Below are 25,221 nucleotides of genomic sequence, written 5' to 3' on the forward strand. Positions count from 1 at the left end.
GGATGAAATCCACAAGCCCACAGAGCCCCACGGGGTTGGGCCTCTGCCCGCCATGCCTGCTTCATCTCAGCCCCGCAGCCCTCCCTCTCTGCATCTCCCATACCAGCTGTCTGTCAGTTCCACGCACCTGCAGATCTCCCTCTTGTCACAGGGCCTTTCCTCATCTGGATGCTTCTACCTGGAACTTTCCCACAGCACATCACTTCACCTGGCTAAATCATTCCTCAGGTCTGGGCTCAAACATCACCTGTTCAGGAAGTGTCTGCTGGGGCCCCTAGTCCAGCTCTGTTTTCCCAGTTACAAACTGTCACAATTCAGTTGTATCTCTTCTTCACGGTGTGTGATTATACATTTACTCATGTGGCTCTTTATTCAGGGCTTACACTGCTCTTTCCGGTACATGATGGAAAGGGTCTTGTCTGTTTGGGCTCGCAGGTAAATTCCCAGCAGCTAGCAGTGTCTGGCTCATTGTAGTGCTCAATAAATATTTGATGAATAAGTAAATGAATGACTTTGAATGACTAAATATCTGTATTTAAAAATAATAAATGCACATATTAGCCTTGTACATCCTAACCTTTAAACTGAAAATAAAGAAAAATTAAGCACCTTCCCCTGTTAATCTGTTCAGGCTGCTAGAAAAAAAATACCATAAATTGGGTTATTTAACAGCAAACATTTATTTCTCACAGTTCTGGAGGCTAGGAAGTCCAAGATCAAGGCACCAGCATGTTCACGTTCTGGGGAAGGCCCTCTTCCTGGTTCATAGCCGGTGACTTTGCACTGTGTCTTCACGTGTTAAAGGGAGTGAGGGAGTGCTCTGGGGTCTCTTTTATAAGGGCACTAATCCCATTCACAGGGGCTCCATCCTCATGACATAAGCACATCCCAAAAGCCCCACCTCCTAATACCATCACATTGGAGGTTAGGATTTCAACATATAAATTTTGGGGAGACACACACATTCAGTCCTGAAGACCTGTGCATGGAAACACACCCATCTAATACACCATCATCATTGCAGACTGTCTAAAGGGCTCTCTTCTGCTATGATGAGTTCCTTTCCATCCCCATTCCTGCCACACCACTCTTTTCCCATCATACTGGCTCCTCTTTGGGCTGCAGGGCTGACAAGGTTATGGATTGTTATAAACCCTCGCTCACATTTTTTTTTCCTTCTCTGCCCAATTATTTAAGCTTAGGCTAAACCTCTAAGCCTGCTAACCCCAAGTAAACTCCCACAAGGCACTCCAACTGTCAGATAATATTTTGGGTAAAAAAAAATTCTATATTCTTGTCTCTACCTTTTTAATTCTCCTTTGGTTTACTTTTACAAAACTAAATCCTAATCTGGTTTTAAGATATTTCCAAAATAGCCTTTGAAAAATATATGGCAAGGTACTGAAATCAGCTAGTTACTTCGATGTTGTCTAGTAGCAATACAGCTCCATCACGTATTTTAATTGTCTCAGTATCACCTTTTATTAATTTGAGATAGTTTGTCTCCAAGGAACACTTTCCTTTTTCCGGCTTCAAATATTTTCACCAGTCACATATGACTAAAGTGACTTTGGAAATGCTTCACTGAGAACATGAGATTTAGCTTATAAGCACGGCTGATGTCATAAATGAATCCATGGCTTGTTGGCTCCTTGGGGAAACTGATTGGAATATACCTGATCCCATATCCAGACTGAACCCTTACTGTAATATCTGGACTCAAAAGAGTCTTTTTAGTTACAAAATAAGAATAGCAAAGAGACTAGATCAGCACTAACCCAGAGTCTTTATTAGAAAAGGTTCCGGGGTACTGCATCAGGAGAACACATAATGGGTACTAAATTGATGTTGTCCTCAGCATGCCTTGTTTCTCAGGTCCTGGGAAAGAAAAATATTTGCCAATAAGAGACAGCATTTTATTTAACAGTATCTTGCTTTTATCATCAGACTCAAGGCCTTCAGGGGTAGACCACAAGCTCAAAAAATAAGGTGAACTTAGGTTAAAATCATAAACTCTCAGTAAGTCCATGGCAGTGGGCCATCAAAAACACTTTGCCATATTTCTGTTTGGTGAAATTCTGGGGTCATTTCAAAGCCAGGCTCTAGGAGGGTAAGAATGTTATTAATAGTACACACTGTGGCATCAGACTGTCTGGTTCAAATCTCACCATTGCCATTTGCTAGATGGTAGACTTGGCAAGTTTATTCATCACTGAGTGCCACATTTGCTTCAGCTATAAAATGAGTGTAGTAATAGTACTATACTTGCCTTATAGGATTCTTATTGGGATTAAATGAGACAGGTATATAAAGAGTCCCTTACACAGTCAGCACTAAATAAATGTCACTGTTGTTACAGTTGGGCCCCTAATTCTCAGTGTGGGTGCCAACAAGGGTTTGAGTCTTCTAGACTGTGATTTTTTTAACTTTGAAAAAATGAAATGTTTGGAAAAACACTTTAAGACTCCCAAAAGGATTATTACTATAAATATTAGGTAATGAAGATCCATTTATACACCTGCCTATAGCAAGCATAATACAGAAAAGGATAATCCAAAAAGTGTGAAAGGGAAAAATAACTATGTTCACATTTGAAATAGTAACACTTTCATGAGACGGGAAATCCAAAGAAAAAGGGTTAAAGAGTGCAAATAACTGGAAATTTTTAGCTAGGAGAAAATAAATCATAGAAGAGGAGGATACAAAAGCTGAGCTTATATGATCTTACCCAGGCTCCACTTGCCCTGAAGAGTTGAGGATTAAGAGCCAGAGGTTGCCTCCTTCTCTTAATTAGCATCAAAGTTTGGAAATTATTTTCTTTCCAAAGTTTGTAACTCTAAAACCTTGGGAGCCTGAGCCTGGAAGAAATTAAAATTTGGTAAAATACAGTATCCAAAAGCCGTTCCCAGGGTTGGGGTAGAGGGATAAACTGGGAGTTTAGATTTGCAGATACTAACTGCTATACATAAAATAGTTAGACAACAAGGTCCTACTGTACAGCACAGGGAACTACATTCAATAGTTTGTAATGTCTCATAATGAAAAAGACTATGAAAGGAAATCTATATATACATGTATAACTAAACCATTGTGCTGTGCACCAGAAACTAACACAACATACTTCAATTTAAAAGAAAAAAAAAAGCAGATTCCTACCTAGACTTGGTGATTGATTATGTGGAGGCAAAGCTAAATTAATGGCTCCACAGAGATCCCTGGGTCCTTGGGCTACAGTAATTATACTAATGTCACTGCCCTTGGTCAAGGTGTTGGGACAGACTGACCTGACACTGCGACTCTCGGCTTCCCAGCCGTATTCCATGATAAAAATGGTAAACTTGCACACTGCTTGGCAAACAGGGTTAGGATTCTGTCTCAGGCTCTGAAAAGTTTTTCCTTCCTTCTTGCTGTATCTTCTGAACCAAGAAGATATCAGTGTGGAAGGTCTCACCTGCTAAGTCTGGCGAACTCCAAAGGGATCTGAGCCTTCACCCTGCAGACTGGACAAGTCTCAAAAAGGGGCATATACCAACTTTTCTGGTTTATTTTTCCCCTCAGTATTGTTTAATCCATGATCAGGCCTCATTTTCATCTCAGAAATACTGAAAAGACAGAAGAAATACTAAAGGTGTAGAACAAACCAAAAAACCCTCATGAAGATAAAAGTCACCTCCGATACATTATTTGCACCTCTATGTAGGGCGTTCACAAAGAGATGACCTCAGAGTTGAGATCCCTAATGTGGCCCCTTAACGTTGAAATCAGAGGCTATGAAGGCTGACTTCTCAGCCTATATCTCCTCCTGCCACTGCCAAGGAAGCCAGTTGTCCCCAGCTGGAAAACCCCCAGGGAATTCTTTTTGCCATCTTCAATGCTTGCTGCATTAAAGATACTCAGTTAGCAGAGAGATGTCGGGATTTATTTTCCCCTCTCTGACTTGACTCCTAAATAGAAGTATCTTTGCCTTTCTGTCAAGGGATCTGATGACCTAACATGACATAGCTCATCTACTCACAGTATAGATCAGAATTTTCACAAGAGGAGAAGGAGACGTCTTCTCATCCAGAACAAACAATAGAGGGGATTCTCTGTTCTTTTTTTAAAAAAATTATTCCTCAGAAATCTCTCTAACCCTGCCACGTCCCCCAACTCCCAAGAGATCTGGGGTAGGGCTGACTCAGAGCTGAAATTCCCACTCACAAGATATGGTTCTCTCAACTCAGTAGAATTTATAATTCAGCCCAGGCTGGGTTATGTTTATTATATAAAGTAGCGTCAGAAGAGTTATGATAGGCTTATGAACCCAGGCACTGCAAATCTGTCCTACAGGGGAGAATGAGAAGCAGACACTGACACAGAGCACGTTAAGGGAGAGAAATCAGGGCTTAGTTAGGGCCATGGACCCAGAAGTGCAGCCTCTGTTCATGTCTGCACTGCTACCCGGGGAGTGGCTGAGTCAGGACAGCTGTCCCTGCTGGGCCTCCATCAGGAAGCAGTATGTGTGATGCTGCCATATTCCCTAGATCCGTGACAGGCGTTGACACGGGCCCTGCTGACCCTGCCTCTCTGCCCTCCATTCTCCCTGCCCTGCTCCAGGGGCTCTGAGGACAGTGATTTACCCCCAGTCCAGCACCTCATCTCCAGTCTCCTTGTGAAGCTGGGGTTCCTGGAGCAGTGTTCTTAAAAGCATGGTTTAAGTCCCTGAACAGGTAGTATGCAAGAGGATCTAATAGAAACTATGCTTTTGTTTCAATATGAATTTGAGAAAAAAATAAACTAAAAATAGCACATCGAATTCACCATTTCATAGCTATTGTTGCTTAGGTTGTGGCTATATGTAGTAAACAGCTAGAGAAAAATGACTTATAGATACTAAGAAAATAACAGTGTAAGTGATACGGACTTGGCAGAAAACATCAATGGAGACGTTTAAATTCTGAAAACATTGTCCTGAAGCAGAGGCTGGGGTCTTGCCCACCAATGCTTTAAGGCTTTTACGTGGGATGAGACCTGGGGTAGAAAATTTAAAAGAAGTCAGACCAGGAATTCAAAGGTATCTAGTCCCAGCTCTGCTACTGATGGAGTCTGATCTCACCCAAATCTTTTAATTTCTTTAGCCTTCTATTTTATCATCTGTAAAATGGAAGGGTTAGATTCATTTCAATGCATCTTCTTAGAATTTCCTTTCTACAATAAAAAAATCACATTATTCCTTTGGTCCCGATCAGGCTAGAAGCAAAATTTGAACTTAAGATCCGCAGTCATTTCAAATACTCAGGTTGGCTCAAATCTCTGGATTCAAGGTTTCTTCCTGGCTTCAGAGTTTTTATGGATAAGAGACGCCCAGGACTGAGACCTTTGTACTGCACTTCACGATGGACAAAGCATTTGAAATACACTATTTAATTTGTAAAAGCATTCTGAAGGAAGCCAGTGATTCATCAAAGTTGGGCACATAGTAGTCTATAAACATCAGCCAGCCGCGTGAATGACTGAACGAGTCTCGTTTACAGGAAGAGAGGGGCACGCAAATAAGGCCGTGGAGGCGGGGAGACGGGAGACGGAAAGCAGCTTGTCCAAGACTGTTCAGCTAGTGCGTTTGTAAAGCTAGTCTCCACGCCAGGTCTTCTGATCACAGAAAGTAGAGAAGCATAAGTTTGGGGAATCAAGCCTCAAAAGTTAAATCCTGTTTCTGCACACTAACCAGTTGAATAGATTTTTGTTAACTGCTTTTGCTAAACTCTAAACGGAGATACCTACCCTCCTCTGCCTCAGGGCACAGGGTCGCAGGAAAGGGTGTCTGTAGTGACTTTTATGACCAGGATTGTTTTTCTTTTCCTTTTCTTTCTTTCTTTTTTTCTTTCTTTCTTTCTTTCTTTTTCTATAATTATTTATTAAATTTTAATAAAATTGTAAAATAATAACATAGTATTTTTCTGTTGACTCTGGAAAAGTAAAAGAAATATCATTAAGAAAAAATCTTGGTATATTTTGATATCTTTTTACATTTCTCATATCCTTTTGAGAGTTCCCTATATGGCTGAGCTGGATTAAGGCAAAAAAAAAATTTACTTCCGTAATAAGGTATGACAAAGTAAATCCATATTTCTGAGTATTACTGTTTACAGTACTCTAGCAAATAAAATACTGCTGGGTTGTTTTTCTTAATGCTTTTATTACTGCCCTTGGCGTAATACTCGAGATGTCCCCTGAGAACTGTCGTTAAGCCAAGACTGAATTCAGAGCAGTCTTTAAGGAGAGTTGGTTAATAGCATTCAGATGTAAGGGTCGCCCCTGTTTCAGGAAGAAGTCTCGCTCCCTGCGGGCTCCTTTTGGTCTAGGGAGAGCTGGATGAGGGGAATGCTCCTGGATTTTAACACAGATCAGACGCTGCTGTGTGCTGGTCAGCTTGTCCTAACGCTATGGGAAAAGCGGATGAGCCACGCTGTGTGCTGTTTTTAGAAACCCAGCCTTGTTCAAAGGAAAGCTGGGATCAGGCAACCTAAACAGGTAGTTATGACAAATTTCAGGCAGGAAAGAGGCTTCATTTGTGTTGGTAAAGGTTGTAATTTTAAGTGAAGTCAAGCGACTTTAAAACCATGGTACCCAGGAACTGTGCCGACTTGTGTGCCCTGGTTGGCATCAATTACAAACCTGTGCCCCCTGCATCCTTAAAGTACAGCTGATGTGTCTGCAGGGGAGACAAATGAGGAAAGAAGGAAACACAAATGCAAATCTTTTATGATCTTAACCGAGATTCATGTTCCTCATACAGCTTTTTAACTATATGCTACCCAAGTAGGTAAAATGCTTTTAGAGAAAAGTAAAGCCAGTCCCCAAACCAGGGTTTCTGATTACAGGATGTGGAGAAGTATAGATATCAGAGATCTTGCCCCAAAGTTTGAATCCCAAGTCTTCCCATTAACCAATCCCCATTAACTAAATGGCTTTTAGCTAAGCGTACAAACATGAAGCAAAAGATTCCAGTTGTGGTAATATTTGACTCATGCTGATAAAGCTCACCTCTGCCACTCCATGTGAAGAAATGACTAAGCAGTGATTTAACGATTTAAAGAGTTGAAAGGATGGGTCAGTGACAAAAAGGACTAACTTACGGAGACAAGCTTGGATTGCGTTAATTAAAAACAATTCTGTAGCAGATTTTCATGCAAGCTGTATGCCTTATAAAGGAGTTTTAATTTTGCACCATAACTGCTTATAAAGTTCAGTTTAAAAAATAGCTACACTTTCAGAAGAATAAGTTATTTTATGCATTACTTACTTTGGATCTAGACAAATAAAGAAATATACTTGGCATCCTTGGCTTGAAGGGACTTTCAGTCAAGAGAGCATGCAGAACGTGCCCACATAAAGCCATCAGTGTAACAGTGTACTTCATGCGTCTTTGTCTTGTATGTACAAGCGTAACTACCCAAAGCTACATTTGTCAGTATTAGTTCGATACTAGAATAAGTTTATTGAATTGTGCCATAGAAAGTAAGAGGGCAAACACCTAGAAAAAGAGGGTTTGAGATGAGCAGACGCCACTGGGGGTGATTTCCAAGAGAAAGTTGAACTTGAAAAAGTGCCTGCAAATCATGCTTCCTCCCAGAACACTTCCGTGGTCCCCCCTCCCCACACTGTTGATCCCAAACACTGCCTCTGACTTTCAGAACTCTCCATGATCTGTCCCGAGTACCCAACCATTTCATGGTCCCTATTCATTTCCATTACACCGTCTTATGTCGACTGTGGCCTTAGTTTTGTCACCTCTGTAAATTGTGTGACCTTCAATAAGGCAAACCACTCCTTCAGTCGCTCAGTATCGCAGTCTCCTAAGCCATCATGTGAAGGGAGCCGGCTTTTCAAAGGCCTTCATCTGTCCTTATGTACAAAGCACTTCCTCTCATCTAATTCTCCCAACAGCCCTGTGAAGTGGAGAGGATCGGGATCATCCCAGGTTTTAGATGAGGACACCAGTCAACGTGCTTGTCTCCAAGTTCAGTGCTAATCCTTCAAGCCTGGAAATGTTAGGTGTTTTCTCTGTCTGGCTAGTTCTTGCCTCAGACCTTCACTGCTGTCTCTTCAAGTCCTGTCTATTCTTCAGAGAACAGTTTCATTCACATCTCTTCCCAAGACTACTCTGACTTTTATAGACACAAACCCTTCCCCAAGTTAGAGATAGAAACACAGGGTTTGGTACCACCCACCTCCCACCTTCCCCGCCCACCTGTCTGTCCATCCAGTCCTGCACTCCCCTGTGTGGTCCCTGAGCCTGACTCTCATCTCTGCCCCTGGGTAGTAAAACCTCAGAGGCCTGCCTGTGGCTTCTGTCCACGCTGCACTGTCCCAGCTCAAGAGGAGCCTGGGGAGCTCAGTCGCGAGAGGCTTGTGGGATTGTTGGGGTCAGACGGAGATAAGCTTAGCTGCCCTTGGCATGGAGTAGAGTAGGAGGAAAAACAGGAGTAAATCCAAGCAGCACTCAAGGCCAGAAGTCAAAGCGACCTTCAATAATGGTCAAATTAGGATCCACCCAACTGATAGTATCCCCAAACTGAGATTTTCTTTTTCGCTTTTTTCTCCCCCATATCACAACCTACACGTTCATGCCTGCACACGCACACCCGCAGACACACTCCCGAGAGCAAATCACAGTCCTTGTGCACCCTGGGGTGTTGTAAATACTGCTAAGTAAGCATTAGGCAGCCCTCCTGACCACAGCACAGGCTAGAAACCAGCGGCGTGGCCCTCCTCAGGTCGCCCTTCTGTGACGGTGTCTGCCGCTCACTAGTCCTCCTCCCAGTTAACTGAATCACTGAGCTTAGACCCCTCTTCGCCAGCGCCCATAAGAGGAGGCAACCCCCCACACAGCCCCTCGCTGGGCCCCGGCTCCTGGACAGCCAGCAGCAGGCAGACAGAGGACAGACCCGGGTGGCGGGTTTCATCCGCCGGTGGACTCGGCTCTAAGACTCGAGTCCGGGCGGCGGGAGAGCCCAGCGGGGAACGGCGTGGCCTCTAGAGTACGCCCCCGTGTGCGGGGCCTCTCATTACCAGCCGTGTGTCTCTCAGCCCTTAATTTCCCAGTTCTCTCATGTGTCAATGCAGGTAACAACAGTGCCTGCCTTCCAGAGTTCTGGGGAGGAGTCTTTGAATTGAAAGGAGCGAGGCTTCTGCAGCAATCCCTGGCACAGAGCAAGTAACGAAGCGTCAGTTGCCGCGAGCTTTGTTTTTGCAGTTGTCTGTTACCATGACCATCGCGGTTTGAAGGAAGGAGTCTCGATGTGAGACTGGCGCTGTGAAGAGGGAGCAGGCTTTCCCCAGGGTGATAAAGAGAGATTTGGGCGCACACAAAGGTCAGCCCTTAAGCCCTTTTCCTCACCCATCGCCCACATCCGCAGACAAGTGCTTTGAAAGAGAAAGAATTCCCCCGAGACATACTGTTCCTTTCCTCTTGGTGACCTTGACTAGAGGAGCCGCCACACACTCTGAAGCAGCCACCTGCTCCTCTTCTCACCTATTCTCTCGACCAGGAAGAGGAAAGAAAAGAGCAAGAATATTGAAAAACAGTCAGGAGGTTCATTAAAGACATCTCAAAATAGACCAGACAAACACACATACCCGGGAACTCGGTCAGAGTACTCACACGGGATTCTAAATAAGCTGACTGATGAGTTTCCACGGAGAAGGTAGTTCAGGAGTCACAGATAGTTACAAGCCACCTTCTTTCTGTCACCAGGGGGAAGTCACCTCTTCTGCCCCCTGGCTCTTTCAGAGCAGTGACAACTTTTTTCAAGAGCCCAGTAAGGCTCTTTCTTTCAGAGGCTGTTTGGGTTCCTACCATCACATCCTAAGATTCTCATTTCTGGATACTTTTGCCAAAGAGGTCAGATGAAATGTCTCTTTCACCTTTAAAATGGGGAAAAAAGAAACCTCCTCCATGAGACAAGTCCCAGAGGAACACTTGAGGTTTGGGAACATTGCTGAGCCCAGGAAGACAGGAAGGCACCTTCAGGACAAATGAAGGGGGAGGTAGTCTGGGCAGGAGCGGAGCCCCGCCTGAGTGTGGAGGACTTCCTGCGTCTGGAAGGGGCTAGTAGGAGTGTGTTAAAAGATGGGTTGTCTGTGGTAGGAGAGGCAGGCGTTGGGGGAGAGAGCCCTTAAAGTAATCCCATAGTTGGTTCCAGGATGGCCCAGGCACAGAACAGAGTCAAGCAGTGCGAGTGATGCCCCCAGGGAAGCCCTCTTCCTCGGGTGGTCTGACCAGGTCTGACCAGGCGCCTGGCCTTCTGGGATTTTCTCTGGCTACTTCAAGGATATTATCTGACTCTATTCAAACAGAGATTCCTAAAATAACTCTCCTCCATGGGCCTGGCAAGCATGTGCTGGGGTGGTTGGACCATAGCTGTGGTCATAAGAAGAGATGTTCGGGTGAGGCCTGGAGCCGAAGTTCCAAGAAGGACAGGTGGGGAGATGGGAAATTTCTTAGCACAGTGATTGGTCCCCAAACTGCCAGTTAGCTTTTTTTCTTTCTTTGCCAATATTATATTTAATCATTCAAAATTTTATTTAAAAAAGGATTGAAGTATCCACTATGGACTAGAGACCATGCCTGGTGCTAAGACAGCAGGTAGAAGAGAAAGAGATGCAAGATGAGTATAGTTATGTCTGGGGGAGCTCATACACACAGCGCAAAGCTCTTAAGAGCAACAGACACAAGGAGCCGCTGAGAACACACAGAAACTCTACTTCTTGCTTGGGGGCATCAGGAGAGCTTTCCGAAGGTCGGTATTTAGTGGTCGTGTAGAAAGCGTAGGAGTTGGTCAAGCTGAGAAAAGGGCCAGGGAAGTAACCAGTAGATTAATGATTAAACATACAAACCCCAGGAAATAGTCCTGTTAGCTTAATCATTGACCAGATTGTAAAGCCTGCATCAAGCTCTTAAATCTGCCTGAGCCCTACCTGCCCATCCCTAAAATGGGACTAAACCTACTCATTCATAAAGAGAATTAAATGAGGTCATAGCTGTGAAGTTCTTGGCCCAGCGCTGGACCAAAGTAACCACTTGCAAGTGTAGACGAGGTTATTCTGTAGCCTGTTCTGGTTCTTTTGCTCTGAGTTGTTAGGAAAGTGGTGAAATGGCCCCCTGAGAAATCCCTGCCTTCGGAGAGGCCCAGCATTCAAGGAGGCTTTGGCTCCTAGCTTTACAACAACACTCTGGTCAGGCAGAACAGGTGGGCACAGGGGGATGTGCTAGCATCATGGAATATTCTTGCATTCCAGCTTCGAAAATACACAGAGAAGTTTCCTCCAGTTCTCTCTTAATTTCTTCCGGTTCCAGGACCTTACAGCATGAGTCACACTGAGCCTGTAACCCACACATCCCAACCAGGAAGAATGGCATGGGCCACCTTCCCATCCCCCACTCCCAGGGCGCAGGCACCCCGCCTCCCTGACACTCCCCCCTTCACAGGACAGGGTCTCCCCGCCCCAGCCACCCCATCCTCGTTTTTTTTTTTTCTCTCCTGCCTCATCTCAAATGAAGAAAGACTAGGAGAAGAAGAGGAATTCCACTTTAACCAGAGCCCAGGGGGAAATGACATCTGTTCTCACAAGGAAGACATCCAGCCTTTTCCCTTACCATGTAAAGTTATGCTTGTGTTGGCTCAGCAACCCCCTCCGATGCTCAAGGGATGCCCTGAGGTGAGGAAATTTCCAGGGCAAGCTTGCCGGCTGCTTCTGAGGGTGGCAGCTGCTGTGAAGGGGAAATTGAGCTCAGGACCCAAGACCTCCTAGGCAGGGGGCCAATTAAGGTCTTCTAGTTCCAGAAGACCCTGGCCCCCACCGTGGCACTCTCCAAGGAGATCTAGGGGGTAGCAGAATAGTTCATAAGGTGGCCTGAATATTTAAGGACCGTCTATCTTCCCTCACAGGTTTTGGCCTCTGTTGGGGCTGTACCAACCCTCAGAAGTGGCCCTTTGCTCAGCTGCCCTCAAGGGCCCATGGGGGAAAAGTCACCTGCTAATTCCAGCTCAGGTCACACGGGCTGCCCTTTGTGAACAAGTAGGTGGCCTTGAAGAGCCCCACTTTTTTTACATTTTTTATTGAGTTATATTCATTTTACAATGTTGTGTCAAATTCCAGTGTACAGCACAATTTTTCAGTTATACATGAACATATATATATTCATTGTCACATTTTTTTCTCTGTGAGCTACCACAAGACCTTGTGTATATTTCCCTGTGCTATACAGTATAATCTTGTTTATCTATTCTACATATGCCTGTCAGTGTCTACAAATTTTGAACTCCCAGTCTGTCCCTTCCCACCCACTGCCCACTTGGCAACCACAAGTTTGTATTCTATGTCTATGAGTCTGTTTCTGTTTTGTATTTATCTTCTTTTTTTTTTTTAGATTCTACATATTAGAGATCTCATATGGTATTTTTCTTTCTCTTTTTTGAAGAGCCCCATTTGAAGACTGCCCTGACAGCCAGACAGTCACCAGTCACTTAGAGAGGAAGTGGATCACTCTATCACTCACCATTAAAAAAAAAAAAAAAAAACCAGCACTTGGGTTGGGAAACTGCCTGTTTTATCTTTAGTAAGAGGTGGTATATAAATATATTCAGTAAATCACAGAGTTGGAGGAGCTCCAACTACCTAGAATTACAGAAGAAACTGAAAAAAGTCAGACCTATGATTTCCTGTATTAAATGTATCCTGGGGCAAGAAAGAAGGGTCTTAAAGAGAAATCAACTATATTCTTTCTCTTCTCCCATTTATTTTTTTTGAAAGGGGGAAATTAAATTTAAAGATCAGTTTTCAAAACTGCTTCTAATTGCAATCACTATATCTTTTTGAATCTTGACAATATCCCCATCACCTTACCTGGCAGTAATAATCTCATTTCACAAGCTCTTAAAAGAGTTGTTAAGGGGCTTCAATGAACTTTGAATTGTTCTAATTTCAGCATAGTTTGGAGGTTGAGCAGCTAAGTGAAGCCTTTCAAAGTAGGAGTAGAGGTTTCTCATAAGGGGATCCGACTTCGAACTTTACTTGATCCAGTCTGCATATTTGAGTATTCAGTGCCATAATTCTATCTTGACAGTAGTAAAAGGGGGAAGGAAAATGTACTGATAATAACCTGCGTGGACATATCAAGGTCTGGTCTTAGTTTCTACATTTGCAGTACCTCCTTGGCTCTCTTTTAGAAATTATAACGAGTGAGGGCCTTCTCACTCTGGATGTTTGCCATAGCCTTCTTTCACCCAAAACTTTGGGGGAGTTACTAAAGAGTTAATGAGTAGACTGATTTTCGTCCTAGCTCTGCTCTAATTCCTTTGGTGGAAGGGCTCAAAAAAAAGAACAGTGTACAAAAACTATTTATAAGGTGGGGGAGGGAATAAAAGGAGAAATGGCAAAATAATCTACAAATGGTAAATCTCCAAAAATGTCAGGCGGACCCGTCACCTTTAAGATGCAGTCACAAGAGACGGGCACGGGTCCAGGAAGGTGTATTTGGATAGGACTTTGCCTTTGGCACAAGCATCTCGTTTAATTTTCTTAAAACTACATGGGAGGGTAGAACAGCTCTCCTTTCTCTGTCAGTGCAGGTGAGTGTTGGTCGACGGGGTTAAGTAAACAGCCCACGGTCACACAGCCAGTAATGATGGAACCACACTTGAATCCACATGGACTCCAGAGCTGATGCTCTTTCCAGTGTGTTTGACAGTCTCATTCATTTGTTGAAGCAGAAAATAATTTCTCAGTGGCCTGAAAGGGTACATGGGGTTCCTAATACCAACTTTAGTGCCAAAAAGTCACTTTAACTATTAGGGGACAAGAGCCCAATTGATTCTTGGCATTTCTGAAGTGAAATATAACTGAAACATACATATTATTAGTCACCAGCTCACACAAAAAGAGTGTTGTGCTTCGAAGTAGTAATCTCTGGAAGCAATATGGTTATTCTTACAAGACTACATGCTCAAAGGGTTTTTTTTTTAACTGCCCATTAATAGTTACCTTTGGAACCAGATTTTTAAACTACACAATAAAACATTCATGTTGGACCTGGTTGTTTCTACAAACAACAAATAGTGTTACCTACCAGACTTGACCTTATTTTATGCACCAAACTTGACTTTATCCTCTACAAAATCAAATTCACCTATCAAGGATGAAAACTGAACACACCTCCCAAAGAGGCATTTGTTTTTTTTTTTTAATGCTTTGATTTGATGGCATCATTAAAGTTAATGCATCTCCTACCAAGATGACCCTTTTGAAATGGACGTGACTGATATAGTTGTGTGGTTCTGGTTTATTAAAAAGCCAACCAAATTATTTTGTCATGACACTTGAATAAAACATCCTAAGTCTTCCAGTATTTTGCAAGTGCTCGAAAGACAAGCTAGAGCATATAAAAGAAGAAACTAAGACGTCTGGAGATTTTAAATCCCTTACTCCTGCACACCGCAGCAACAGATTGGCAGCATTCTTAAAAAGATAATCAGATATTACTGTGGACTGTTTTCTGAACTCCAGGCCAGCCAAAAAGTCTTGATAGATATTGGCCATTTACCGGAATTAGCCTAGGCTGAGAAGCATTTTGGCAGCAGCGTTAAGCTCCAGGGTTTTGTCGCAGCATGATCTGAAATGAATACCCTTCCTTCATCTTCTTTCTGTGCCTTCTCTCCTTCACAGGCAGCATCGCGGCCATTACGGTGACAGTCATTGCTGTGGTGTTGCTGGTGTTTGGAGTGGCAGCATATCTAAAGATCAGGTAAGACACACTTCTGTCTTCTTTATCAAGAACAGAATTCCATTTTGTCGGGCTCCAGGCTGAGAGCAGTTGTGCTGAATACTTGTTTCTTGATAAGGACCTTAGCTCTCAGAAATACTGGCAGGGAAGTGAAAATGGCCAGTGTCCTCCCCCCTGGACAGAAATAGATGGGACAGTCGCTGCAAGTTGGCAGCAGAAGAAATAGTTGGAATATACAGCATGATGATGTAATGGAATGAGAATGAACCTGGAGGCAGGAGAGGGGGACCTCAGACCTTTGCCCTTAACTCAGGCCCTCACCCTGAGAAAGCCACATGCCTCCTGAACCTCACCTGGTCTCATCTGTGAAATGGGAGAGACGGGTGGGCTCAGTGGCTTCTAAATACCGATGCTCTGAATGCTGATGTGGGGGGGGGGGTGCCCAGTCTGTCAGAAGTTTCTAACTGCTTCTAAAGCAAAACGTTGAAAATATAAGGAAGGTGTACTGTTTTCGATAAAACTGATTTTTTTCCCCATGAGATTGTAGTCTTATATTTTTGGTTTTAAAATATCCTTTCTCTTATGAAAAGAAGGTGATCACAGACGGTGGCTGAGTTTTTACTTTCCTTAGCCAAAGAGAAAGTGGTAGTACTCTGTGAGTCCCCGACTTCTGTTGCCTACTGCTCTGTGAAATCCCAGACTCAAAAACCACATTCCTCACACCGAGTGTCCTTCCAGCTGTAAAATGCCAAGAGGCAAGTGGCAATCTGGTTGTCCAGGCTGTGCGGTGCCTGTAGTGAGGACAGGTGGCTGCCTGCTGCCGTGATGTGCACGGCCACTCCCTGACCCCCGCACATTGTCCTCCCAGCTGCAGGAGCCAGCTTTGTGGGAGCCCCTCTGACCTGTCACTCCTTCCCTCAAATGCCCAGTGGGTTCCCCTTCCCTTAGAATTAAATTGACCCCTCAGCCTGGCCCTGAGTTCCTTCTTGGACCCGCCCTGCCCACCTCTTCTTGCTCATCACACATTTCTCTCTGTTAACCACCGCGCCACAGTCACCCTGGCTTTCTGTCCAACATTAGAACGCACCAGGTTCTCTGTCTGTCCAGGTCCTCGGTTCTTGTTGGTCCCCTCGCTGGAACGCTCTTCTCCGAGCTCTCCCCCGTGCACGGCTTCCAGGTTACATCCTCCAGGAAACTTCTCCTCTGGTCTGGGACTCTCTTAGTGCCCCAGTGAGTTTCATCCTGGCTATTATCATTGTCTATGCTTTTTATTTGTTTTCTTCTATATTTGCTTGCTTGTCTGTTGTCTCTTCTCCCCACAAAAATGTAAGCTGAGTGAGGATCCGGAATTTATCTGTGAGCACGGTGTTGGTACAAAGAAGATGCTCAACACATTGAATAAATGAACAACTGGACGTAGAACACAATCATCCAGGCACCCTCACCACACACACGCACACTCCCAACTTTTTCTCGTCACAGCTATGCTTCTTCCTCGAGGAGCGTGTCCTGGTTTCCCACGTGGAGCACATGTATTTAGGGTTTCATCTCCCGTGCACACGTCCCCTTTGCTGCCCTCTCTCGTCTCCTCCAGTCACCCTCACCCAGACCAGCACCCACTTGGGAACACCCTCCTTCCCTTTTATCTCCTTCCATCTTTTGCTCTACATGTGAACCAGACCAATCTAATGCTGTGTCAAGTGTGAGTGCCTTGTAATATCACTGCTATCTAAGGGACAGAGGACAGGAAAGCCAGCTTTCAAAGAGAAAGTGGAATTAAAGTGCCAGCATTACCTGTATCTTTTATAAAAGGATCCAGAGGTCTTCAAATTAAAACAAACAAACAAAGAGAAAAACTTTCTCTTCATCAAGTCTATATTTCCTTGAGCATCAGCTTTATGAATTATCTCTTACTGAAAGCTACCCTTTTCCATCTGGCTTGATTACTAGTTCATCACCGTGGATGCACTATGTTTAATTCTGAGTTAAAGTTGGCTTCTATGAACATGTCTGGGTACCTCACTCCCACTTTGCAGCAGAATTTCTCTGTGTTTGGGACATGGGTGGGGGGTGGGGAGCAGCATTGCTTAGAAAAAGGAGCATCTGGGGAAACATCAGAGTCATTCTGGAATCACCAGTGGTGAGTTTCTGAAGGGCTAGGTCACCAAAAATACGACCTCCATGGTGTGTGGAGCAAAATAGAAACACTTCACTCTCGCCACACACTTGCCAAAAATGATGTTAAAATAACCTCAGGACCCTTCCTCTTGACTCCAGCAAGAATTCAAGTTTACCACCTGAAGCCTACCCATGACTACAGACAGGCAGACTAGAACAGTGACTAAGAATTCAGACTCCAGAAGCAGGGAGACCTCAGTTCGAATCCCAGCTCTACTGCTTTCTGGAAGTTTCTACCATCACCTGGGTGTGTGACAGAGTTTCACAAACCCTCACATCCCTCCCCTGAAAGATAAGGGCCATCGTTTTAACTACCTGGTTAAAAACCATTGTTAGGAGGATTAATGGACACTGCTTCCCAAGTACCTAGCACTGCCACCACCATCATTATCATCACTGTCATCCAAGTGGTCAGCTGGGAGGGACCCAGTAGGCCAGGTGCTCAATAGACAGTGACAGCGATAGCCATGTGCCAGGCACTCTTCTAAGCAATGAGGTCACATCGGTGATGAGACGCAGTCCTGCCATCTCAGAACTTACTGGTTTGGAAAATTTTGTTAGCAGGCCATTAAAATCCGTTCTAATGAGTGCTGGTTAAAATTACAGAACATTTCATTTTAAAAATTTAAAGCATGTTTTTTCTCCAAGCATTCTCAACACTAGGTAAATTCAGTGAATGACTAAATCGAGCTAGTCATTGTTTCTCTACCCTATAGTGCAGGTCCTCCCTCTTAATGTAGAAAGGCCCCCATTGGTACAAGAGTGATACTTATCTTTGGCACTACAAACTTAAGGATGGGTAAAGTGATCAGATCCCTGTTTAGAAACCCCCTAAGGAAAACCCCTTTCTGCTGCTCTGTTAGTTATTTCGGAAAAATGAAGCATAAGGAGGTTAATAACTCTCATGAAACTTAAGGCTGTGCTGAAACCCCTTCAAGTGTTATTTTACCGGATTCTTGGAAAGCCCCACTTAATCGCTCATCAAAAATACATTTGGCTCAATTGACAAACGTGCATGCATGCGTGTGTGTGTGTGTGTGTGTGTGTGTGTGTGTGTGTGTGTCTGTGTACCTAGAGTTGAATTTTGCCTTGCCTGGAAATGTGTTTGATTCCTATTGTCCCGGACTTCTGAGAACAATAACATGACAAGAGGTATGTTGTCTGTGGTTTTTTTAGCTCACTTGGCTGGAGCAGCAAGTGACTGAAACACAGCCCACGAGGGAAGCATTAGCTTCTGGCCCACAACCATGGGCTATCGCCCGGGCCCAGCCAATGTCCTGGCAAATGCACAGAATAGTCCACTTGAAAGGGCAGCTTCACAACCAGAAAAACGGTGCTCCTTGCAAGCTCTGCTAACAGTGGCTCAGGAGTTTTATCTTTACCCAAATTCAGGTTCCCTCTGAAGGTGTCGGTAAATGCATTACCTGTCTGTTTTTACACTCCTACTCTTCTGGGCCCCTTGACTCTTAGTTTTGTCACAGCTTCTCCTGCCTGGAGAGCCACATCTTTCTGTAACCTGAGCCACTTTGGGATGCAATTTACGAAAAGTGAACAGCCCTGAACCTTCCAGGGCTCTTTTCTACTCCGTCTCCCCCTACCCCACAACACCCACTGTCGCCAGCAGCGGTACCGTGTGGAGGGAGGAAAGTGGCCTCGGCAATCAGGTTCGCTACTGCCCCTTCTACTTATTATTTAGGTGGCCTTGGGCAAATTATAATCTCCCTGATCCTTAATGTCTTCACTTGCAAAAATAAAGCTGCTAATACCTATCTGTCACAGTTGTCCAGAAGATGAGATGAAGTCATGAATGTAGAAAGATAGCTCACGGTGGTTAAGGACATGGACCAGAGGGCAAGTTTATTCATCCCTCTGTGTTCAGTGTCTTTGTTTGTAAAATGGGACTAGAATACTGATCCCTAACTTGGGACTGTTTGTGAGGATTAAGTTATGACGCAGATAAACATTCAGTGCTGGGGCTGAGGTGGAGGCGATGGAAGAGCTAACTGCTGTCAGCGTTGTAATTGTCATCGTGGGCTTCCAGCTTAGGCACTCCGTAAAATGGTAGCCGCCAGCAGCCCCACTCCACAGGCATCAGGGATTCAAAGGAAGAAGGAGAGGAGGAGGAAGAGGATACAGCAGCTCAGTTTTCGAATTGTGTATCGACGCGCAGACTTCTGTGTTCCATCTTGGCAGTTTCAATTGTGCTTCTTCTGCATGCATGTTATACATTCACTGATAGAAACTATCTCTGAGAAATCTTTATTCCAGCACTTGTTTGCAACCTTAAAAAAAAAGTAAAGGTCCGCCTGCCTCTAGCAGAAGGGTGTCTTTAATTAGTGATGATAGAAGAATGAGGTAAGTCGGGTTTGTTGTGTTGAAATTGGCTCAAAACTGTTGATAATCTCCTGGGCAGGAGACCGTATCTGCTGTCACCAGCAGTGTGGATGCTGCTATAATTAGGTGTGCTGGTAACCCAGGCAGATAACGTGGCTGTTCCCCTCACAAAAATAAATGTGATCTTGATGTATAGACACAATAGAGCCTGGTTCTTAAGACATCTTGTTAGAAGTCATCTGTTTTGCTTCAAGTCTTCTAGCGATCATGTTTTATACAACTGGATTCCTTCTGGTTGTTGTCAGGTTTAAAAAGTAGTCCCATGAAGAGCCAGCCATGAAGTCTAAGATCTTCTAGAGTTTGGTAGCTACAGGTTTGCTTCTTCAGGTTAGCCTTGGGTGTTCTATAGGTCTAGATGGCTGGATTCTCTACCTCAGTGGTTCTCAAACTTCTATGTGCATAAGACTCAATGGGCATGTGTACTACAAACCCACTTTCCTGGGTCTCAGCCCCATAGATTCTGACTCAGTGTGTCAAGATGGGTGATACCAGTGCTGCTGGTCCGAGGACCAGACTTTGAGGAACCCTTCCATACCCTGCTCTCACCCCCCAACACTCCAAATACGCACTTGGCTCTAAAGCTTCCCAGGTATAATGCCCCAGTGTTTCATGCCTTTGTTGCTTTGAATGTGTGGATCCCTCTGTTGGAGGTAATTGGTTCATTCTTTTTTATCTGGCTAATTCCAAGTTGTCTAGCTCAAAAGAGATCCTCTCTGGGAACCCCCCACCCCCACCCCCACCCCGCCACCATCTCCACCGTTGAGTCTCATGCTGCATGGGCTTCCTTTGTCCCATTCACCTCCAAGTACTGGAATCGTCACATCCTCCGCCAGTGTCCTCCACTAGAAGGACAGAAAGCCCCTGGCGATACCTGACATGTAATAGTTGCTTTATAGACATTTTCTTGCTTAGTGGATTCTTCTGGGTCAGAAACTTTGGGATGTGGCAGCAATATTGTGTTATTCCAAATCAAGAGAAACTAGGTTTAGAGGAGGAGAAGCCATGGGAATCTGTTAAACCATAGACTTCCTTCTAGTTACCTCGTGACTCTGAACTTGTTTACAAATAGGCAGGTGTTCCAGTGTGCAGGCCTTTTCTGTGTTGAATGTCTGCCTGTACAATACTGGCAGATAATTTTTAAATATAAAATAAACAATTTGTAGCTGCCCCTTCAAAGTAAAGGTGATTATTTAGTGACAAAGTTTTAAGTAATGGCTTTTTAAAAGAAACCCAGCCCATGGAAAAAGCACTTTGAAAATGAATGTTTGGAAATGTTTCCATCCTTGAGATTTTGGCAGAGAAAAGACAGAACTGATGGGATTCTTGCATTATGATACTCATTCAGTCACTAACTTGCTGTGGTTAACTGTGGGCAAATAAATTCACCACTAGTGGTCACATTTTTCTTAGCTTCAAAATTATGGTTCACAATGTTAATTTCTTAGTTTTGACTAATGTGCCCTGGTTATGTAAGCTGTTAACATCAAGAGGAGCTGGGTGAAGGACTCATGGGAATTCTTTGTACTATTTTTGGAATTTTTCCATAAGTCTAAAGTCATCTCAAAATAGAAAGTTTATTTTTTTAATTATAATTCAACAGCTACCACACAGCTGTGTTTGCTTCTGCTGCCGTGCCTTTGCACATGCTGTTCTCCCCACCTTGTAGGGTCTGTCTCAGGCATCCACATGGCTCATCTGCATCTGCTTTATATGTCTGCTCAAATGACATCTTAGTGAAACGTTTCCTGATCAGCTCCCATATGGAGCTCCTCATTCCCCTTTCTTGCGCTATTTTCCTCCATTGCATTTATTACCATCTGCCATATTATTTTTCATGTCTTATTTGTGTCTGCCCTCACTAGAATGTAAGCTCCCTTAGAACAGAGATTTTGGTCTTTTAGTTCACTGGAGTATTCCCCAAGCCCCAGAATAAGGCCTGATCAATGGCAATTTTTCAATGAATAAATGAAAGAAGCCAGGCAGGGAAATGACAATGAGGAAAAGAAAGTCACCATCAGAAACAAGGGAGACAGTGACAGCTGCTCCACACCAGCTTTACTAATGGATGGTAAGAGTCTAAGGCTTAATGACTAATGACTAACGTGCTGCAAGTTTAGCTGTGTTTTACCAGCACCAAGCCAAATCTTAGTCATCTTTATGTCTCTCCTTCTTAGCACATAATAAGCACTAGTGATTGAATGGCAAGACTCACTTGACTTTGGGAGGAGAAGCAATAAACAAAGGTGGAGACTCAACGGAGAACTTGGGTTGACCCTGACAAAGGGGAAGGCATTTTCTGAAATATGTTGGTTTCACCATTAAAAAAGTAAAACACCTCATTCATTTTCAAAGACAGTTGAGTTCTATTAAGTACTTATGCTGTAACTATCTTAAAATAGGTACCATTTCACAGTTGTGGGGAAGGCCTCAAACCGCAAATGTCACCACCACGTATACTGTTTGTCACCAACAAGGCATCACCAGTTGGAGCAGAGGCTAGTGGGGAGAGTTGCTTTGTTAGAGCAAAGCCACTTGAGAAGAAAGCAATAAGGGAAGGGCTTCACATCAGTCATTGCCTATTTTATCCCCTCGGGTTCTGCTTTGAGCTAACTAAGCTGTACGACACAGCAGAACATCGTTGACAGTCAGCACAGTGCCATTGATCTACAGGGACTGTGAGCCTATGCTGAGTGCTTTAAAGCCATGTCATCGCATGGGAGAAACTTAGCTATAATTCTCTTTCTCCTTCCTATCTTTAAGATGAAAATGGTGGCTTTGGCCCTTTCTGTTCTTTAAAACAGTATTTTCACTTTGCCACAGTTATAGTTCACCATGAATTGCCACAGTCCATACTAATCCCTGCTGGTATTGACCAAGTATACTCAGTGTATTTACTCTGTGTACTGTTTTTTATGCTACTAGATGTAAGCAGTTGTCATCAAGTATTTTTTTTAAATATCATTGCATTAACAACAACCTATCAGACACTCAGAAAATTAGAAGCAAAGTAAGACATAGTCTACCCAGGAGGTTTACCATCTAAGGGATCCAAAACACAGCAAATGGAAAACTTAGCTATGCTAGATGTCGCCAGTCTTTGTGAAGAAACTGAGTAAACAAAACTGCTTTGACCTGATGGTGATGTCATTTGCACACATTGCTATTCTGATTGAAATTAGATGAAGCAGCATTGCAGGACCAAGCCAGCAGACCTCAGTTTTAGTACCAGTGCTACCATTAAATCACAGTGACAGTCTTCCAGCTCCTTTGAGCCAAACTCCATCTTCCTAATCTTTAGAATAGTTTTTTTCACCTCTTCAGACTCTGCAAATACCAATCTGAAAAACTCCCCCATATTCATCTAAAACATTCCATGATTTAAGAAGTTCTGATCTAGAGAGACAGTTTAAAGTGATCATTAATCATTCTCTCTTTACCCCCCCCCCGCAACACACACACACAAAGTGTGTCTGTCTTGCTCTTTCTAGAGTATTGCAGGATTTACCCAACCTGGCTTGAATCCCAGCACACCCCATTCTTCTTGTTGAGGCTTGTTAATCTATTAAAACAAGGCCTATGGGTTCAGTACCTTCCCCAGTTTAGTTTATCTATAGCTCTTGCTTTGTTTTCTTCATTTATTAGTATTTTGCTCAGCTCGCTCTTCATTCAAATGAGAAGGCAAAGAAAAGCAAAAGTTCCATCTTCTTCCTTCGTCTTACGAGTGCTTGTGTAGTGCACACTACATCTCTTATAATTCAGCAGATCCAGGTACAGCCCTGATCAAATAGTCTTGCCCACAATAACCATAAGCAGTAAAACCTGATGACTGGAAGATTTTTAATCCTCTAACCCCACTCTGGCATGATAATCATTTTTTAAATTATACTCACTTCTCACTGAGTAGCCTTCTTTGTTATTTGCAAATCTGCCATGTGCTTGTGTAAGTTTCATTCTAATAAAAATTAAAAAGCAATGTTGGCCAACATTTGTTGTGCATTCACTATGTGCCAGGTCTTTTATATGCATTACCTCATTTAATCCATCCAACAATCCTAAAGCAATTTTTTGTTCATTTGTCTTATAGATGAAAAAGCAGGGGGTTTAAAGTATATACAAGGACATATATCTATAGGCCCAACTGACATTTTGTGGGAATGAAATTATATGATAGATATAAAAACACTGTGAGAAGTTAAATTACCACACCAAGGTGACGCAGGAGTGTCCTATCAACACAGGAACACATTTATTAGGCTGGCCAGGCTCGCCACAGTAAGTCACGCTGAAATTGAGGCTGAGCTCCAGTCTTGTAATCCCTAGGTTTTTACTTGTTTATTCTATAGCTTCCATTTCTCAACCTTCCTGTTAAAGGATTTGATTGGAATTAGAGGTTTTAAGAGTAGAAGGAGTGTTGGCAGTGAATGGGCAGTGACTCATTTACCAGAACTGGCCTCCACTATTCCTGTTGATCAGAAGATCAGTGGTGTGTTATTTGTGACCTCGTTCCTCCTCATACCCACAGAAATGGATGTGGGTCTTTAGGGAAAACAGACTATATTGTGGGACATCCTCAAGTTCCCAGGTGTATAGACTGGGTCCACTGAGCCAGTCTTCAGGACAGAAATCAGAAATTTGAAGGCTAAAAGTCTAAAGCCAGCACATCAAAGGTCTGATGCTTTTCAACAGATCATCTTTTTTCAGATACCTAACAGATGTAAATACACTTCAGAAGAGTGACAGTAATTACTTTAGCAACAGACAGAACTATATAGCAAAAAAAAAAAAAAAAAAAAAAACCAGAAAGAAATTGAAGAGAATATCTAACAAATGCTTTTTGTGCCTCTCAACTTGTGTTTTCATCTTGTTGAATTTTCATATGTAGGTAAGAAAACATTAGGGGAAGTGGGTATGTTTATATCTGTCCTGTATATAGCATACCTGACTCCCTGTGACAAGGTGTAGAAATTCACTAGCCAGCGTGAACCTCAGAGGCACCAGGTGCTCGTTCTATGCTGTTCTCCTAATCCTGTCATGAGTTTTAAGCTTAAAATGACCCTAATCCCTTCCAGAAGGCTCCCATCTCATGAAAAGATTGGCTTTTCAGGATTTTTTTTTTTCCCCATTACTGTCTTTTTGCAGAAACATTTATTGAGGACTTACTATGTGCCAGATCTTCTTCTAGGTGCTAGAGACAGAGCTAAGAACAAACACAGCAGGCAAATAATCCACACATTCCATCTAGTTAGGGGAGAGAAGCAATAACAAAATAAATAAGTAAATAATATAGTGTGTTAGAAGGTGGTGTGTACTATGTGAGAAATTAAGCAGGAAGTGCTTTGGGGTGGGAGTTCAAGTTTAAATAGAGTTCTTAAGGAAGGCCTCACTGAGAAGGTGACATCTGTGGAGACTTGAGGGAGAGGAGGGGATGAGCTCTGTGGAGAGCTGGAGGACAATTGTCCCAAACTGAGGGAACAGTAAGTGCAAAGGCCCTAGGGCAAGAGTGTGTCAGGCATGAGGGGAAAGAGTAGGAGGCCAGTGTGGTTGGACCCAAGAGAGCAAGAAGCACTGGATTAGTAGCTGATGTGCTCAGAAAGTAACAGGGGTCAGACTGGATAAAGAAGATGTGGTATATTTATACAATGGAATACTATTCAGCCATAAAAACCAACAACATAACGCCATTTGCAGCAACGTGGATGCTCCTGGAGAATGTCATTCTAAGTGAAGTTAGCCAGAAAGAGAAAGAAAAATACCATATGAGATCGCTCATATGCAGAATCTTAAAAAAATAAATAAATAAATACAAAACAGAAACAGACTCACAGACATAGAATACAAACTTGTGGTTGCCAAGGCGGAGGGGGGTGGGAAAGGACAGACTGGGA

The 25,221-nt window shown here is 43.5% G+C and overlaps 1 protein-coding gene and 1 long non-coding RNA gene across 3 annotated transcripts in view; one reads left to right on the forward strand and one right to left on the reverse strand.

Annotated features, from left to right (window-relative positions):
- The window catches only part of PARM1 (prostate androgen-regulated mucin-like protein 1), a 100,091-nt gene that overhangs the window by 69,906 nt on the left and 4,964 nt on the right, over positions 1–25,221 (forward strand). Inside the window, exon 3 of the mRNA XM_045506128.2 lies at positions 14,707–14,785. Within this exon, the coding sequence (XP_045362084.1) occupies positions 14,707–14,785 (79 nt within the window). The remainder of the gene's footprint in view (positions 1–14,706; positions 14,786–25,221) is intronic.
- LOC123612590 (uncharacterized) lies at positions 1,200–6,417 on the reverse strand. Of its 2 annotated transcripts, XR_012500111.1 has the most exons (4): positions 5,761–6,417; positions 3,452–3,602; positions 2,729–2,858; positions 1,786–1,878 (listed from the first exon to the last, which is right to left on the reverse strand). It is a non-coding gene; the product is annotated as an uncharacterized LOC123612590 (long non-coding RNA). The 2 variants fall into 2 exon arrangements; XR_006719874.2 differs by lacking the exon at positions 5,761–6,417 and having other exon boundaries at positions 1,200–1,878; positions 3,452–3,826.

The sequence above is a fragment of the Camelus bactrianus genome, chromosome 2 (genome assembly GCF_048773025.1).
Source record: "Camelus bactrianus isolate YW-2024 breed Bactrian camel chromosome 2, ASM4877302v1, whole genome shotgun sequence".
Classification (NCBI taxonomy): Eukaryota; Metazoa; Chordata; class Mammalia; order Artiodactyla; family Camelidae; genus Camelus; species Camelus bactrianus.